We start from the raw sequence: 18,788 nt of genomic DNA, 5'->3' as shown, positions 1-18,788 counted from the left end.
CCGGCAAGTGTTCAGGAGATAAAACCGTAGCATGCTGCGGTATTATCTCCGTCCTGAACAGTCAAAAAGACTGAGCTGAAGACATCCTGATGCATCCTGAACGGATTACTCTCCATTCAGAATGCATGGGGATAAAACTGATCAGTTCATTTCCAGTATAGAGCCCCTAGGACGCAACTCTATGCCGGAAAAGAAAAACGCAAGTGTGACAGTACCCTTAAACAGGAGGTCTGACTGGAATGATTGTCATATTAGTTAAAGTAGAAAATATATATTTGTACTGTGTTGGCCATAAATATAAGATGAAAAAAATGACCGAGATTCCTCAGTGGTTGCTACATTTTACGGCTAACTGAAAAGATGAGGACAAAATTGCTAGTTTACAAGGCTACTTGGGCCTCTTCATCAGGCGTCTCTTAAGACAGTGTATGAAGATTTACGTATTTATTCACCATCCTATGTACTTTGATGTATAAATATGAGGAACCACTGAGGAACCTCAGTCTTTTTTTCATGTAATGTTAGCGGTCATGCTGCTGCTTTTTCAGTCTCCCGGATAGAAGGTTCTTTTCCTTCCCTCTCTTGGGTGTCACTGGTCCTCATCAAAACGTTTCATACCTTCCTCCTCCCATCAAAGAGAGAGTCTGTTTGGTATCTCAGACAGATTAGACAGCTTGGCTACCATACCAGACCCAACCTATGGACCGATGTGAGGCTGTTTCTGGAGGAAAGCAGAGACATTTTTCTACTCATGGCTTGACATGATATTTAAGGGACCTCATTGAATGTTTTCATGGCTTACTTCCAATCATCTCTGCATTGGGATGCCATAAATTTACATAGTTTTTATTCATGATATAACGGAGCAGGGGTGGGTGGCCTCATGCACATGACATTTTTAGCACGAATGAAAGTCTATGGGGCTATTCACATGGCCGTTCTTTTAACGGCTAGTGAATAGGGTCCATCCAAAAATAGGACTTTCCTTGACCAGACGGACCCCATTAAAATCAATAGGACCGTTTTTAACTGCCGATTGACAGGAGTGTACCCGTCTAACGGACGTTAAAAACGGGTACACTTTATCTATATGGACACTATGGGGGGCATTATTTTAGCTGGGGGCCTACATGGGGGGCATTATTAAAGCTGGGGGCAGCAATAAAAAAATCCTACACTATGGGGACATTATTTTAGCTGGGGGCCTACCATCCTGTGGGTGTTCTCAGAAGGGTGGGTCTAGAAATAACTGGCAATCAAATTCATCAATTTTTCATGTCCGTTTTTCATGTCGGCACACACTGTTGCAAAATGGCCACGGAAAACTGACAGTATCCCGTTTTTAATCTCGTTCACTGTCATGTGCATGTAACCTTAGAGCAGGCCTGCCCAACCTGCGGCCCTCCAGCTGTTTCAAAACTGCAACTCCCAGCATACCTGGATAGCCTACAGCTATTAGGGAATGCTGGGAGTTGTAGTTTTGCAACAGCTGGAGGGCCGCAGGTTGAGCATGCCTACCTTAGAGTGATCTTAAAGATCTTCTCTTTTAAATTTGTAAGAGCCTCCAGATCTACTTGGTACAAGTTGTGATAGGACTGGCGTGGGTGGATGGATCTTGTGTAAGCTTTTTAAAGTGTTAAAAAGACACAGTCCCAGAATGTTTATTACTTTTCAAATTGCATTCGGCACTACATAGTATACAGGAGAATATAGCACTACACCCATTTACATCCAGTGCCTCCCATGTAACGTCTTCTCTGATTACAGCAGACCACCATGACTACTTGCAGTATTTCCTGTCTAGGCATCTTAGATTCCCCCATCCTGGTACCTAGTGTATCTGTGCTGCTACCACTAATACAGTGCCCGCTGTGCTGCCCAGTGCCCCCAAATGTTTTACTGCAGAGATAACAGTGACTATAGTCACCACAAAAATAATAATGGACCTCAACTTAGAACTGCAGATGGGGGCAGGATGCAAATCTGAACTGTAAGGAACCCTCAGTCCAAAAATGTTTCTAGAATTGTTAAAACCTAGAATGTATTTAGCCAGAGTATTAAACTACTTCATCCAGCCCACTAAGGGGTACTATTATACCAACTATTACTGTTAGACTAATGACTGCAGCTGTAACGTGTCAGTATACCACATGTGACCTCTACAGCCAATCACTGGCCTCAGCAGTCTCATGTTCCCTTATCACATGCAGTATCCAGGCATGTAGCCACTACAGCTGAAACATGAAGGGGGAAGGTGTCCAATAGGTTTACATGCATTCTTAGATCAAATTGATATTAACACTTATGTATATGTATTAAATTCTTGTTGGAATGTTGATTTTGTTGTTTCACAACTTTGGGGTCAGAAATGATTTTTTAGATCATATAGTCTGTTACCTTCTGGGCCTTTTGCCTTTCTCTGAGTTTATAAGGGTATAAAATTGTCTGAGGAAGTCGTGAACCATCATGATTCATCTGATTCTGTTGCCCTAACACTAACCAACTAACTCAGTACAGCTGAGGTGAATATTAGAAACTTTGTAATATATCTTATCAGAGAAAAATTTATTTTTCTCCCTCTAGCAGATCATTCCTCCTCCCCTTACTCTAGACCTCCTCACCCCTCCCCTCCTTATAGACGTCTATGGGCAGCACATAATCGAATCCTTTAGTAAGTCAGTTTCCTTTTATGAAAATGGATTCAGCAGAGAATCTAGTTTAGGAGGGGGAAAAAAATATACATTACAAAGTTTCTTATATTCACCTGTACTATTGATTTATGGAAAGTTTGTTGAAAGTTTAGTGACCATTTATAAAGTAGATAAAATTTGTGGTGGATGTGCTCACATTTTCGAATTCTGTGCATTAAAGGTCTTTTCCAAGACTTGCATATTGATGGCCTGTCCTTAGGATACTGGTGACGTACAACTATCATTAAGTCCTGGAAAACCCCCTTAATTTGCTCACCAAGTGTGAGTTACTGAGACGCCAAGTACAAACTATACTGTTTATCTAATGTACAGAACTCTATGAAGATAACACCCGGACAGATCTGGTTTCATATATCACAATATGTGAATACAGTTTGTGAGTATTCTTAATTTATATGCCACGCCTCTACGGCACCCTTTAAAGGGGTCATTCACGGTTGTTTCTCCCCAGAAACAGCAGCCAATGTTGTCCATGGGCTAGTTCTGGTATTGAAGGAAATGTGGCTGAACTATAATATACCGAGCATAGCCCATAAACAATTTTTTGTTCTTTTAGTTATGTTATTTTCAGGTGACATGTTCCTGCTTTGCAAAACTGAGATGTACTCGCCAAACATCTGGTGGAACCAAATGTGTCAGATTATTGGGCTGAGAAGAACAAGCTCCACCAAGAACCTGAAATACAGGTGTCCATACAGTGAATGCCGTGCAATGAGTGCACTCGTCCGCAATGGGACATATAGTGTAGATGAGCCGCGTTGAACATCTGTGCCGGTAGCTCCTGTCTTAGTCCATCCGTTTTTCTGTTCTAGGGAAGAGCTACACAGTTGCTCCTCACTGTTGATGGTGGGACATGTTGTGCTGGAAAGTAAGAAATCTGTTTTGTCACATACCTCCTATCTTCTATGTCTCATTTTGTATCCCCGATCCACTGTGGCTCAGTAATACTCTTTATTGACGACAAGCAGAGCTGCAGTGTAAATCATGGCTGGCAAACACTGCTTTACAGGAGGTGTAGAATTATATGGCAGCCACACAGTTAAATGCAAAGTAAAGAACTTTTATTTAACGGCAATACGTTGTAAAATAAACGCCACTCTTACGCTTTTGTTAAGATTTGATGTGATTGAATGTGCTAAACTCCACTGAGCCATATTGTTTGTGATCAAGATAGAGGATTGAAAAGTTCTGTCTGTGGGAGTTAAGGTGATAGATGAATGGGTGTAATTTTACATTCAATTACAGTCATTATAACATTTTCATTATGTAAAAAAAATGCCATTTTTTCTCCTCTTGAAAACGAAGATAATTCACACATTTACACAAGGGTCAAAAGCTTTTGTATTCATACAGATATAGTCTTTCCGAAAAGATTACGCTCACCATTAGGTCTCCGCTCTGCTCTCAATTAGCTTTTCTTTATGAGACGACAATTATCTGAGCTTGTATATCTGGGTAGTTGACTCCCTATTGGGCTGCACTGATTGATGGAGACTAGACTTCACTGAGGGGGTAGGGCTCTTTGTAGTGCACCCCGCCCCTGAAACAAATACATAGGTATTAATATAAAGATCTGTAGAAAATAGAAAACGGAGGGGATAGACAAGTGTCTTATTAAGACTTGGGCTACATACACACGACCGTATGTGTTTCGCGGTCCGCAAAAAAAAAGGATGGCATCCGCATGCCATCCGTTTTTTTTTTTTGTTTTACAGATCTATTTTAACAATGCCTAAAACGGACAAGAATAGGACATGTTATTTATTTTTATTTTTGCGGGGCTACAGAACGGACATACGGATGTGGATAGATATCTATCCAGCCGGGACACATAAGACCTGAGATAAATTCTGTTGTAATCAATGTTTTCTATGAAACTGATGAGAACATGGTCAATGGAGTCACTATACAAACCTCCCTTCTGTAACCTGCGGGACCCAGCAGGAGGCAAATAATTGACATGACATTATTTGCTGAAATGCCACAAGATATTTTCGAAATCTGATTCATCTCCTCTTTTAATTAACAGTGGTGTCCTTTAACGAATGGATTGTCAGTAGTTTTTTTTTTAATCAAAGTAAATGACACTCCTCACGTCTTCTGTTTATCAGTCAATTATGAGAGGTGACCCCGTCCATTGTCAGTTTTCAGGATATTGCATTCTGAGACACAATCTCCAGTTATTAAATAATAGCTCATACAACAAATCCTGCCAAGCTAGGTAGAAATGGAGACTGCAGATGTAGAAGCAGTCCACTGACGTGTCGGCCCGGCTTTCATATTTGTTCTATGGTTTTTATAGGAGAAGCCAGTCATGACTCTGCTTTCCTTAATTGAAATTGCATCTTCTAATATTCACTACCTTTTATACAGAATTGCAGGTGTTTTGATATCAGAATTGCTGTTACTGGTTTTGGGGACTCGGGAGAATGAAATAAATGTGCGTCCCTTGAGTTGAGGGCCTTCAACAGAGGCCTTCATAATGTACTAGGTGATGTGTGTCCTACATGGGTTGTCCTGGGAAAAATATTCTATATTTTTCAAACCAGCACCTAGGTAAATAGTTGTGTAATTGCATGTAATAAAAAAAATTGTTTAGCCACTGAATTATTCAATCAGATCTATCTGTATGGCGCCACCTGCTGTTTATTCTTTTCCTTATTTCTCCATCCATCTCAGTAACATCACTGAGGTGGACGCACATGCTCAGTTCCATCCTTAAACTGCCAACATGCAGGTCTTCTGTTGTGAGCTGTGACAGTTATAGGGAGAGAGCTGTAGCGTAAAAGACACACACCCTGAGCTGTGATAGGCAGAGAGCTGCAGCAGAATGGACACACCGCCAGGGCTGTGATGGTGAGAGAGTTGTAGCAGGAAGGACACACCGCCAGGGCTGTGATGGTGAGAGAGTTGTAGCAGGAAGGACACACCGCCAGGGCTGTGATGGTGAGAGAGTTGTAGCAGGAAGGACATGCATCCTGAACTGTAATAGGCAGAAAGCTATAGCAGAAAGAACACCGCCAGGGCTGTGATGGTGAGAGAGTTGTAGCAGGAAGGACGCACCGCCAGGGCTGTGATGGTGAGAGAGTTGTAGCAGGAAGGACGCACCGCCAGGGCTGTGATGGTGAGAGAGTTGTAGCAGGAAGGACATGCACCCTGAGCTGTGATCGGGAGAAAGCTGTACCAGAAAGGATACGTCCCTGAGCTGCCAACTTAAACAAAATCTAACAGAACAATTAGATCCATGAATGAGGGGAGCTCTGGATCCATGTGAGGTACAGGGCTGGGTCTAGCTTTGTTAGAGATTGTTATGTACTATACAATGTCTGATATTCATTTTTACGTTTGATAACGCAAAATTGGGCTGGACATGTGCTATATCTGCATTCTCATTGTGCTTGCATATTGCACTTTTTATGTTGGTCTAAAAGGTGTCTGCACTTTTTCTCGTATTGCTGATTTAGTCTTTTAATGGTTTATTCTGCTAGCCTTTAGTAATAGTGCCATAATGTTCTAATACCTGCCATATTACATATAACATGGGGATTTAGAAGAATCTAATGGGTTTTGTGTTTTTGTAGACTTCGACATGAACTACTTCTGGTACTGGAGCAGATTCACGGACTATGTGCAGTGTGTGCTGGCATTCACTGCTGTGACTGGGTACATCACCTATCTGTCTCTGGACTCTGTGCTCTTTGTAGAGACCCTGGGCTTCCTTGCAGTATTCACTGAGGCTATGCTTGGCATTCCACAGCTTTATCGGAATCACCAGAATAACTCCACAGAAGGAATGAGGTACGTGTCATTTTATCTGCTCAATATGGATTGTTTGTTGCGTCATTGAAGTATTAAAGCCTCATCAGGAGGGAGATGACACACCAGGAGACAGGTGACTTTGCCACGGAGCAAGCCAGGTGCTAGTTCTGCTGTATAGTATTACATGGTGGTCAATAGAAGAATGACCTTATATTTAAAGGGGTTATCCAAGGTCCACAATGCCCCTCCATATACCCACATCTCTCCGGATCCCTGCACCTCCGCTGCTGCATGAAAGCATCTGGCGTTAGGAGGGGGGGGTGGAGATGTTTGATTTTTATTTTTTATACTTAGTTCAGGTGCCTATCGGACTTTAGAATCCGTACTCCCTTCAGCTCTGATGCACTATTTTAGTACGTTTTCTGTGTGCTTTTATGTATGTTCCGTTTTTTCTTTCACTGATCTATTGCATAGAAAATTGATATGAGTTGGTAAAAAAAACAACAACTTTGAATAAGTCCTGATTATTTTGATGAATGATGTCCTGCGAGCAATTATTATTAGATTTGGATTTATTGACCTATATCACTGGTGTCCGCCAGTTGTGCAGCATTTCTGCTGCAGGACAATGCATGGCCCAGGTAATGTATGCTGTTCTGGTTTATTCAGACCTGTGACTTTTTTTTTCAACCATTTTCCAGTTTTTCCATGACATCACTTGGGATTGAACATGATAAATTCTCTACAAAATATGCTCTAATGAATGCCAGTATGCAGAGTGAGAAGCATTCATTCTTACTAACCATTAGTTGACAGTTTTAAGGCTGCCATAGAGCTGTCAGCCGAACAACTATGTGTATGGCAGCCTTAAAGGAAATGTGTATCACTAAACATGTTATCTGCCAGTTAAAACCAGATAGTAACACGTATACTTTTCTTTTTTTTTTCTTTTTTATAATGTTTGTATTTTCTGAATGCAGATTTTTTATTATTTTAGTTTTTTTAATTTATATTACTGAACATGATTATCTTGCCTGAGCTGTTTTTAGCAGCATTTAGGAAGCATTAAGAAAATTGCTTTACGGCAGCCCCATGGTCCATAGACACAATGGTCAGGAGTAGAGATGAGCGAATTTCATATTTTGAAATTCGTTCACACTTCGTTTGTTGGCGAAAGGTGAATTGCCTTATGGATTCCGTTACCACGGACCAGAATGCAATTCTATGACAGAATGCATAACGCAATGCCTTTAGAGGCATTCCGTCCTAATAGAAGTCTGTGGGCTGCAAAACGGATCCGTCCCGTTTCCGTTATGCAGGAGAGGACTCCCCTGCATAACGGAAACGGGACAGATCCGTTTTGCAGCCCATAGACTTCTATTATGACGGAATGAATAATGGAATGCCGTTATGCATTCCGTCATAGAATTGCAAAATTCTGCTTTTACCACCAAACGAAGTGTGAACTAATTTCATAAGCAGAAATTTGCTCTAGTCAGGAGGGGACATCGTTGACTTCTATGGAAGAGTTTTCTAGGCATGATCTGTGATCTGTGCAGAGGTCATTGTACGAGGAAAGAATCGATAAACTCTGACAATCGCCTATTGTGAATGGTGGATCCTGTCTTATCTATACACAGCGGGGATATCATTACAGGCAGGATTAGAATGGCAGATAAGTAAATACATGCATTAAAGCGATCTGTAGAGATCAAGAAATAGCTCCTGTTATTAGGCTTAGTGGCCAGTGTGAAAACCGCATGATTTTATGGGGGCGAACAGCGTTGGGTGTTGACCCCACCGATCAGATATTGATGACCTGTCCGGAGGATAGGTCATCAATATTTTACTTCATTAAAACCGCATTAAGGGATAAGGATGGAATTTATTTAAAGATCTTTGAAAATTGTGATTTTTATTGAAAATACTTTTGCATAATGGCAGAACAAACATTTAGTTTTGCCTTTGATGAATGCTTTATTGGATTGTCTAGTAATGCCCTCAGTTATATCTCAGCTCTGTTCAAAGTGAATTTAAAATATTTGCATCATTTGCATATATGAGCAAATCCATAACCAGACACATTAAGAAACAGACTTTATAACACTACAGGGTGGCATTAATCCTTCATCTGCCCTTCCCTCTTTCATGTCACTTGTGCTTTGTCTAATAACAGTAATTAGCCAGTATCTAGAAGAAAAGGTGACTCTAATGGAGAGAGGTTTCTTTTATTAAATACACAGTGGGTCTTGAGTCTCACAGTCATCGGCCTCTTAGAGAAACTTGGGTCTCCCTGCAATGCTGTGTTGATGCTACCAAGTTAAAGGGGTTATCCAATTTCTCACCCCCCACACACATGTGCTGGGCCCCTCACCGGTAATATACTTACCCCGGTGCCCGCACAGCCACTGCTGCTTCTCCCTGCACAAGGATGATAAAAACATCCGGTGTCGGGGTGGGGAGGGGGGAGAGCAGCCAATTGCGAACAGGGACGGGGACGAGCCTCCCTAGTGTCTGTGCAGGGAGAAGTAGCAGCGGCGGTGGGGGGGACCAGGAGCGGCGCCGCGGCGGGGTAAGTATATTATCGGTGAGGGGCCCGGCACATGTGGGGGGGTTTTGAGACATTGGATAACCCCTTTAACCTTAACTAATGGGGACTTTATTTATTCTGTCACTAGTAAACCGACATAATTGTGACTGTCAGACTGCAGTTTCAATGCAAAGTGTTGTCATTACTTACAAACTATGAAGGCATCAATTTTGGTGGCTCTTTCACAGAAGGTTTTGCAATGTATATGTAAACGGAGACAGTAGATTTGCATTCCCTGGGAATTGCTAAGGGTCCATTCACAGAACCGTATTTTTGGGGTCTGCATCTGAACCGCATTTTTTGCGGATCCATTCATTTCAAATAGGCAACAAAAGATGCAGACAGCACATTGTATGCTATCCGCATTCTTATGTCCATTCCGCGGCCCCGCAAAAAAAATAATAAAAAGAATATGTCCTATTCTTGTCCATTTTTAACAAATGATGTGCTAATCCACAAAACACTGAATGCACAAGGCTTCTATCCGTGTTCTACAGATCCGCAATTTGCAGAGTGCAAAATGTAGGCGGTCGTGTGAATACCTCCTTACCCTTTTAATTAAAGGGGTTGTCCCATCTGAGACAATAGGTGCATATCGCTACAATATGCCCCTATTGTCTGATAAGTGCAGGTCCCAAATTTCTAGCCCACTGCTACCTTTCCAGAGGTCGCGCTACATTTTTTCTGGAAGAGTATAAATACTCCTCTTACCATTTTTGAGGAGTATTTTTAGCCGATGAGGAGTACGAAAGTTACAGTAATTCAAATAGTTAATACGAAGGCCTACATAACATTAAGGGTTCGCTATTTATGCAGGGAAACCCTTACTAGTACTCTAGAACGGTCTTCCATGCATAAATAGCAAATTTAGCTGACATCATATACTAAACATAAGACCACTGCCACCTAAACAGAGCCACCAGTTTTTGCCAGTCATTCCTTACTGTAAAGAGCTTTGTTATTGGTTATTTCGGCGCTGCCTGTGCCGTTCACAGCGCTCACTGTGCTGATGAATGGCAGGGAAAAGTATAAGGCGTCTGACACTTGTACTGTCGTTATTGCGACCTCTGACTGAGGACACTATTGCTCTGAGGGGGTTGGCACCACTGAGGACACTGTTGCTCTGAGGGGGTTGGCACTACTGAGGACACTGCGCTGAGGGGTCGCTATCACTGAGCTCACTGTTGAGCTGAGGGGTCGGCAGCACTGAGGACACTGTTGAGCTGAGGGGTCGATACCACTGAGGTCACTGTTGCTCTGAGGGGGTCGGTACCACTGAGGACACTGTTGCGGTGATTTTATGAGGTTTAAAGGGTTTGTCCTAAGATCGATATTTATCATCTGTCGTTAAAGAGGACCCCTCACTTCTCCTGATTAGTCTGTTTTGGTAACTACTTGCACCCCCATGTAATAACAATCATGGAGTATATCTATTCTTATGACCTTATGTTGCACCATTCCTCTGTTTATGCCTGCTATTAGTTATGAATGACTTGCTAGCAGTTTGCAGTGAAGGTCCAGATGGGGGTGTCCCTTCACAGCCTAACATTATTCAATCAGTGCTGTCAACTGGTAACACCCAGCTGGACCTTTATTGCAGACTACTAGCAATTTGTTCATAAGTTCTAGTAGGAATAATAGAGGAATGGTACAATATAGAGTCACAAGAATTGATTCCCCAGAATTGTTATTGCATGGGAAATGCAAGTCGTTACTAAAATAGACATGTCCGCTTCAAGTACATGATCGCTAGGGGCCCCACCTTGGTTACCATGTTCTAGTGTTCTCTGGGTCAAGTATGGATAGGTAAATAGTGTTGATCTTGGGACAATATCTTTATTTTTGTTGCTGTTTCTGTGCCGCTGGTCACTGGGGTATGCCATCCATCACGTGGCCATTGCTGCCCACCAAAGTTATGTCCTTGTAGATGGGCTCTCAGGTGGGTATGTTGGTGCCACTGGGGCTGTCTGTAGACTCTGAAGAGACCTGAGGCACTGGCGGAGCAGGACACAGGCACAAAGGATGGTGGTGCATGCTGGTGCCAAGGGCACAAGTGAACACATACCTCTTGTGCCAGGTGCTCGCACCGCCACAGTCACATGTTGTGGATCTGGATGATGTCATCACGCAGTGATAACCACTGATCTAGGGTTCAGAAACCTGTGGCACTCCAGCTGCTGTGAAACTACAACGCCCAGCATGCACACTGGCTCAGCTGTTCTTGTAACTCCCAAAGAAGTGAAATGAGGATACTGGGAGTTGTAGTTTCAGAACCGCTGAAGTGCCGGAGGTTGCTGATCCCTGATCTAGAGGCTGTCATTTTGTTATGCTTGATCTTGCTATAAAGGGGAGTTCGTCTTCCATGACCCGGTTGCCCCATCTCATGCCACCAGATAATGCCACAAAATTACCACCACCGCTGTGGTTATTGGATTATACAGTTTTACATTGAAGACTTCATGCGCTTGGCAGAGGGACTGTATGTCCTGAAGGCTGTAAATGGCCACATGCAGTCCTTGTAGCACCACGTGCCGCATTACAGAAGAAATCCTTGTAGCAAACAATATCTCTAGTTCAGCGTCTGATGGAACATGCTGCAATGAATTATCCTTGATGGATTCATAGGAAAGCTGACAGGTGACATAGGTAGAGGTCTACGGTTGACAGGTCTGTCCATTATGGAGGTTGTATGGAGGTCTCCTGTTGGCGTATCCAGCGGGATTCTGAAGCGCTCAGCCACTTTTCCTCACTGCTGAGCGCCGTAGTGAAGACGGTCATCTAGACTTTCTATTGAGGCAGTCTTCACTACCACATTCAGCAGGGAGGAGAGACCGTGCTCGGCTGAGCACTTCAGACTCATCATTATAGAGAAACACAAGACGCTCAGATCTGGAACCCCGACTAAATTCCACAGCAAGGCCACTTACCCCGCCAGTGAGGATGGTGCGCCTCCTTCCTCACTTCAGAGCGTTGTGCCATAAGCTCCGGCAGCCTGCTCAAACTGACCAATAACAAAGCTCTTTACTGTAAGGAGCCTTGTTATTGGTTGTTTCAGGCAGCGGCAGCATCACTGCGCTGCCTGTGCCGTTCACAGCGCTAACTGTGCTGCCTGTGCCGTTCACAGCGCTCACTGTGCTGATGACTGGCAGGGAAAAATCTACGGCGTATTGGTACGCCTTAGACTTTTCCCAGGGAGTAAAATGGCCTGAACAGGCATCATTGCGACCTCTGTACCTTTTCAATAATAAAGAAAAAGAGAGAAATGGACCTCCCTGCGCTCCCTAAGTTTAGATGTATAAAAATCAACCCAGATGGGATGATACCGCAGCTAGAATGTCCTGAGAAGGAGCTGTTGTCCTCCTTGAGGTAAGGTAAGAGTGAAAATCAATGTGTCACCCGTGGGTGGCACTGGACATAAGCGCAGGAAATACAATCTAAGCGGCTACTGATGCTGGGTGAGAGGACTGGATGGGCTGGGGACGCGACCAAAGAGGGGGGGGGGGGGGGGGGGAGACAATATGCAGGCAAAGTGTAGCGTCCACCGGCTGTCTCAATAGAGCGGTATAATGTGAAACCGCTAAGGTTGGAGGCATATGAATAATACCAGTGTAATTCCTACCTGAAAAGGAGTTAGCTCTGGTGTGCGTGCTGCTTGTGGTTGAGGGAACCTTCTTTCCTATCCTGCTTCTGCGGAATATTCTTGGTAGTAGACTTCCTTCTGAGTTGTCGTGGGCTCTTCTTTCACCTTCTAGCACGAGCGCTGCCCCGGCCGGAAGCAGGCGCTCTGCGAGGTGGCTGGTTACTTCGGTTGTCCTGGAAACCGGGTCGGTGACGTCACCTGCGGCAATACTGTAGCCTCCGTAGGACAAAAAACCTTCCTACGCGTTTCGTGGCCGTGCGGGCTCCTCAACCACAAGCAGCACGCACACCAGAGCTAACTCCTTTTAAGGTAGGAATTACACTGGTATTATTCATATGCCTCCAACCTTAGCGGTTTCACATTATACCGCTCTATTGAGACAGCCGGTGGACGCTACACTTTGCCTGCATATTGTCTCCCCCCCCCTCTTTGGTCGCGTCCCCAGCCCATCCAGTCCTGTCACCCAGCATCAGTAGCCGCTTAGATTGTATTTCCTGCGCTTATGTCCAGTGCCACCCACGGGTGACACATTGATTTTCACTCTTTTCAATAATAAGTTGACCAATTCTAAGATATCTTTGGTTTTCCATCGTACGAATGCTTGTTAGCAATAATCTGACGAACATCGGGCAGTGTAAAGGAGTCTTAATTGGCCCTAGTTATGTGTTGGTTAAAGAGAAAGAGTTGTTAGTCTCCAAGGACGGAAACTGATGAGGGTGAATACCATATGCATAGTTAATACGGTTGAAAAAAGACAAACGTCCATCAAGTTCAACCAAGGGATAGGTGGGGACGCGAATCCCAGAAGGAAGTGAGACTCAGATTTCTACACATTTTCATAAGCATTAATGTCATTTACTTTTAAGAATTCATCTAAACCCTTTTTAAAACAGTCCATTGTTCCTGCTGTGACCACGTCCTGAGGAAGTCTATTCCACAGATTCACAGTTCTTACAGTAAAGAAGTTTTAAAGCTTCTGGAGACTGAACTTTTTCTTCGCCCCCATGTCTTTTGAGGGCATTTTACATGGAACAGTTTTTCTCCGTATTTTTTGTATGGCCCATTTATATACTTGTACAGGTTAATCATGTCCCCCCCTTAGATGTCTGTTCTCAAGACTAAATAAATTAAATTATTTTCATCTTTCTTCATAACGAAGACCCTCCATGCCCCTTATTAGTTTAGTCGCTCTCCTCTGTACTTTTGCCAGATGCAGGGCATCCTTTCTATGTACTGGTGCGCAGAACTGAACTGCATATTCCAGATGAGGCCGCACCAATGCTTTGTAAAGCCTTGCTTTCAATCAGGCTTTTATGCCCCTCCCACGTGCCACAGAATGTGGTAATCTGCAGATCTTAGTGTTGTAGTTTCAATTAGGGCTGCAGCTAACTATTATTTGAATAATCGATTAGTTGTCAATAATTTAATCGATTAATTGATTAATCGGGAAAAAACACCAAAATTACAAAATAAAGAGGTTTATATGATTTTACTTGAAAAATTATGTTCAAAGGCCATATTAAAACAAATTGTGGATGGCACTGTTATGGGGGGGATCTGTGGATGATGCTATTATGGGGCATCTGTGGATGGCGCTGTTATGGGTGGGGGATCTGTGGATAGCACTGTTATGGGTAGGGGGATCTGTGCACTGTTATGGGGAGGGGGGATCTGTGGATGACACTATATAGCATCGACAACGAATCCCGTTATCGAATATTATCGATGAAGTCGATTAATCGTTGCAGCCCTAGTTTCAATGTTGAGGAGGACAGATTGATATATAGATATTTCTATATAGCTTGGCAGGAGGAAGGTTGTTCCAAACATCTTGGAGAACTAACCAGAGGTTTTTTGTGGATATATAATTCTGGAGTGAAGGTATAATAAATCAGGGCCTAAGTTTCCTTGGCCAACCACTGCGTCTATGGTCCTCAACATTTTCCAATTGTTTGTGCGTCTTCATACAAGTGTGAACATTACATCTTGAAACCCCAGTCTGCTTTGAAATCTTTGCCTGGGAGAGACTCGGGTGATGCAGTAGTTTGGCTGTTCCTCAGCCTCCTACACAGCTGATTCTGTTTTAGTTAATGACTGTGTTTCAACCTCCATATGGTTTCCTCCTGTTTGGTATAATTGGTTAATCATACACCTGATTATAATCCTACAAAATCACTGACGTTGTACAAGTATACCTAGAAACCTAGAAGAATTGATGCTGTTCTGAAGGCAAAGGGTGGACTAAGTTGATTCGATTTAGATTTCTCTTTTGTTCATTCACTTTGCATTGTAAATGCATAAAAATAAACTATTAACGCGTCTATTTTTTTTCTACGCATGCCTAAAACTTTTGCACAGTACTGTGTGTGTGTGTGTGTGTGTGTATATATAATATATACACACATACACTTTTGGGGGTCTTCTTGTTAAGGGTGGGTTCACATTACGTTTTTGCCATCCAATGCAAAAGCAAAGCCACCACGCTTTTCTATCCTGCAGAGTCCAGTAAAAAATGTATATGTTAACGTATGTTTTTTTTTCCGTAATGGAACTCTATGGTGAAAGGATACCACTGTATGGCATACGTTAAAGGGGTTGGGTTGTTTCACTTCAGCAAATGGTATTTACCATGTAGAGAACGTCCGTAATCCTTCCAGTGAATGAGGTACTGAAGGGATCTATGGAATACTCGGGAGTCCACTATCCTGGCGATCTGAAATTCCAAATTACCGTCCACCATGACAGGAGCCTGAAGAATTCGGTAAATCTGTGATAAAATCAATGGATAAATGAGTCCAAGGTTGGGACGGGATGGGCAACAGAAGTAAAGATCCGGAAGGCCGAGTATGTGTAACCTTAGCACGTGCACAAGTACTACAAGCTGACACCTAGTCCTCAACACACTTAGATTCTGGTGGCCAGTGTTGCCTATGAGAGATGAGATAGACAGTGGATCTGCTCCCAGGGTGTCCTGTGAGAACCGTACAGCGATGTTCCTCGAACACCTTGTGACGTGATTCAGAAGGAACAAACAACTTCATCACCCTGGGCCTCCAAAACCTCTGCCTTAAGGTCGGGATAAAGGGCGGATATTACTACCCCTTTAGATAATATCTGACCCGGATCTTCTGAATCACACCGCCCCCAGGAAAGCTACGTGACAAAGCATCAGCCTTGACGTTCTTAAAATCTGGGAAATAACAACGACCATTTGGTCTGGCTTGGGTTCAGTCGCTTAGCCGACTTCAGGAAAGCCATATTTTTGTGATCAGTAAGCACCGTAATAGGATGAATTGCTCCTTCCAACCAATGACGTCAGTCCTCAAAAGCCAACTTAATGGCCAGCAATTCTCTATTACCCACGTCATAATTTCTTTCTGCAGCCGAGAACTTCTTAGAAAAGAATGCACAAGGACGCCATTTACTAGGTGAAGGACCCTGCGACAAAACTGCTCCTACCCATACCTTGGATGCGTTAACTTCTACAATGAATGGCTGTGACACCATCAATTAGGTTAACCCCTTCCCCACTGTCAATACACACCTCAATTCCCACAGTTTTGGACTCTAGCGCCACCTCGGCAGACAGGAGAAATTGGGTACTGCCAGTAAATGACAAAAGTAAGTTCTCTGACTCCCCACCCACACCAACAAGAGTAAGATGAGGATTAAACGTTTTTGTTTTTTTATCACCTTGACGCTGAACACATTAGCAAAATGTTCCCTTTTTCCGCAGGGAAAACCTCCCTTCTTATGACTAAAACTCTTGCAAGCAGGCCCAGGGGTAGCTCCCCCTAACTGCATAAGTTCGTCACCAGACATAAACTCAGGAGTCTCTCCACCCAAAGTGTCAGAGAAGGCAGCCTTGTTATATGATGATTCATCCTGAGATGGAGGGACAAGGGACATGGCCGCTTCTAATGACTCAAGATTTTTGTGAAAGGCCAACGCGTCCTTTAGCTTCTTGGATAATCCCTGACAGAATTGGCTACAGAGAGCTGGATCATTCCACTCCTGTATCCGTAGCCCATCTCCTAAATTCAGAGCAATCGATCTCCGCAGAACGCTCTCCCTGCCGTAAACCACGTAACTTAGTCTCGGCCAGGGAGATCCGATTCAGGTCATCGTAGATAAGACCTAGAGCTCTGAAAAATTAATCTACCGACCGGAGAGACTGTGATCCAGTCGGTAGAGAAAAAGCCCAAGACTGAGCGTCGCCTTGAAGCAGCGAAATGATAACACCAACTCTTTGACTCTCATCCCCAGATGAGAGCGGACTTAATTTAAAGTACAATTTACACAACTCTCTGAACCAAATGAAATTATCGCTTCTCCCCGGAAATCTGTCCGGAAGTGCAACCTTAGGTTCAGGACAGGCCTGGTAACTACTACTGGCACCAGCAGCCTGTGATCCCTGGATCTGTGTGCGGAGGTCGGGTACCTCCAAAGGCAGACCCTGCAATTGTCTAGCCAGTGCAGTGATAGAATCCATAGCCTCACAGCCTGTTCCTTCCAATATGAAAGAACAAGCGTCTCCCTAGTAACAAAAGAAAGAGGGGAAAAAAACTAAATATGAAAGGGAAGTAACACTTAACTTCTGAAGTAAATGGACGAGCAGGAACTCAGAAGAGGACCACACACCAGCTCTTCCAATACCAAACTGAAGCTATCAACCACATAGCATGACGGGTGGAGCCAGACTAAATAGGGGAGTTGGAATGACCACTAAGCTACACCTGAGACAAGAGGTGTGGTCATTACCAGCAACCACATTGAAACCAAAGAGGCTGTCAGATCACAACACGTGCAGCCAGTCTCTTAGATCTTCTGACGCCTGTCACGTTAGAGACCATGACACTGGTGGCTGGGACCAAGGGAGTGAACACACTGCTTTACTGGTGCAACCGGATGTGTCACAGCCATTCATTGTAGAAGTTGACGCATCTGAGGTAGGGGTAGGAGCAGTCTTGTCGCAGAGTCCTTCACCTAGTAAATGGCGTCCTTGTGCATTCTTTTCTAAAAAGTTCTCGGCTGCAGAAAGAAATTATGACGTGGGTAATAGAGAATTGCTGGCCATTAAGTTGGCTTTTGAGGACTGATGTCATTGGTTGAAAGGAGCAATTCATCCTATTACGGTGCTTACTGATCACAGAAATATGGCTTACCTGAAGTCTGCTAAGAGACTGAACCCAAGGCTGGCCAAATGGTCGTTATTTACCAGATTTTATTTCATTGTCGCCTATCGCCCTGGGGTTAAGAATGTCAAGGCTGATGCTTTGTCGCGTAGCTTTCCTGGGGGAATGGGGGGGGGGGGGGGGTGATTTAGAAGATCCTGGTCAGATATTGTCTGAAAGGGTAGTAATATCCGCCCTTTATCCCGACCTTAAGGCAGAGGTGTTGGAGGCCCAGGGTGATGCATCGGATTCTTGCCCTCCGGGGAAGTTGTTTGTTCCTTCTGAATCACGTCACAAGGTGTTCGAGGAACATCGCTGTGTAAAAAAAAAAAAAATTTTTGTCACAAAAAGTGTATTAGCAAGCAATCAAAAAGTCATATGCCCCCCAAAATAGTGCCAATCAAGCAGTCACCGAAAGAGAAGACGTCATCGGCGCAGGCGCACTGAGGGAGTGCTGAGGAGGCGAGCCTCCTTCTCTCAGAGCGCCTGCTCCGAATGAAGACTGTATCTGGATATTAAATGATGACAGGACCAGCCGGAGGAGGAGAGCGCTCGCTGGCCCTGTCAATCAACAGGAGGAGGGGGCAGTTTTTTGCGGCGGCTACCAGCAAGTAGACGCCCTACTTGCTGGTAGTGAAGTGATTTGCATATTTTAAAAGATCGTTTTTTAAGGAAAAGAAGCCACAGACAAAGGTAAGATCCCTATATAGGGAATAGTAGCTAAATAAGGATTTTAACAAGCCCCCCCCAAAAAAAAAGGGGTTTTGGGGGTGACAGAAGCCCTTTAAAACTGTGCCAAAACAGCTATTTCTTGTTACCTTACCTCACAAAAAGTGTAATATAGAGTAACGAAAAATCATATGTACCCTAATATAGTACCAACAAAACTGCCAGCTTATCCCGTAGTTTCCAAA

At 43.6% G+C, this 18,788-nt stretch overlaps 1 protein-coding gene across 2 annotated transcripts in view; it reads left to right on the top strand.

The window, feature by feature from the left end:
- The window catches only part of SLC66A2 (solute carrier family 66 member 2), a 149,225-nt gene that overhangs the window by 74,878 nt on the left and 55,559 nt on the right, over window positions 1–18,788 (top strand). For both annotated transcript variants that reach the window (XM_040433510.1, XM_040433509.1), the window contains one exon: window positions 6,293–6,509. In XM_040433510.1, the coding sequence (XP_040289444.1) occupies window positions 6,293–6,509 (217 nt within the window). The remainder of the gene's footprint in view (window positions 1–6,292; window positions 6,510–18,788) is intronic.

The sequence above is a fragment of the Bufo bufo genome, chromosome 5, assembly GCF_905171765.1.
Source record: "Bufo bufo chromosome 5, aBufBuf1.1, whole genome shotgun sequence".
Classification (NCBI taxonomy): domain Eukaryota; kingdom Metazoa; phylum Chordata; class Amphibia; order Anura; family Bufonidae; genus Bufo; species Bufo bufo.
Note: the sequence above shows the minus strand (reverse complement) of the source record. Positions and strands in the feature narration are given on the sequence as shown.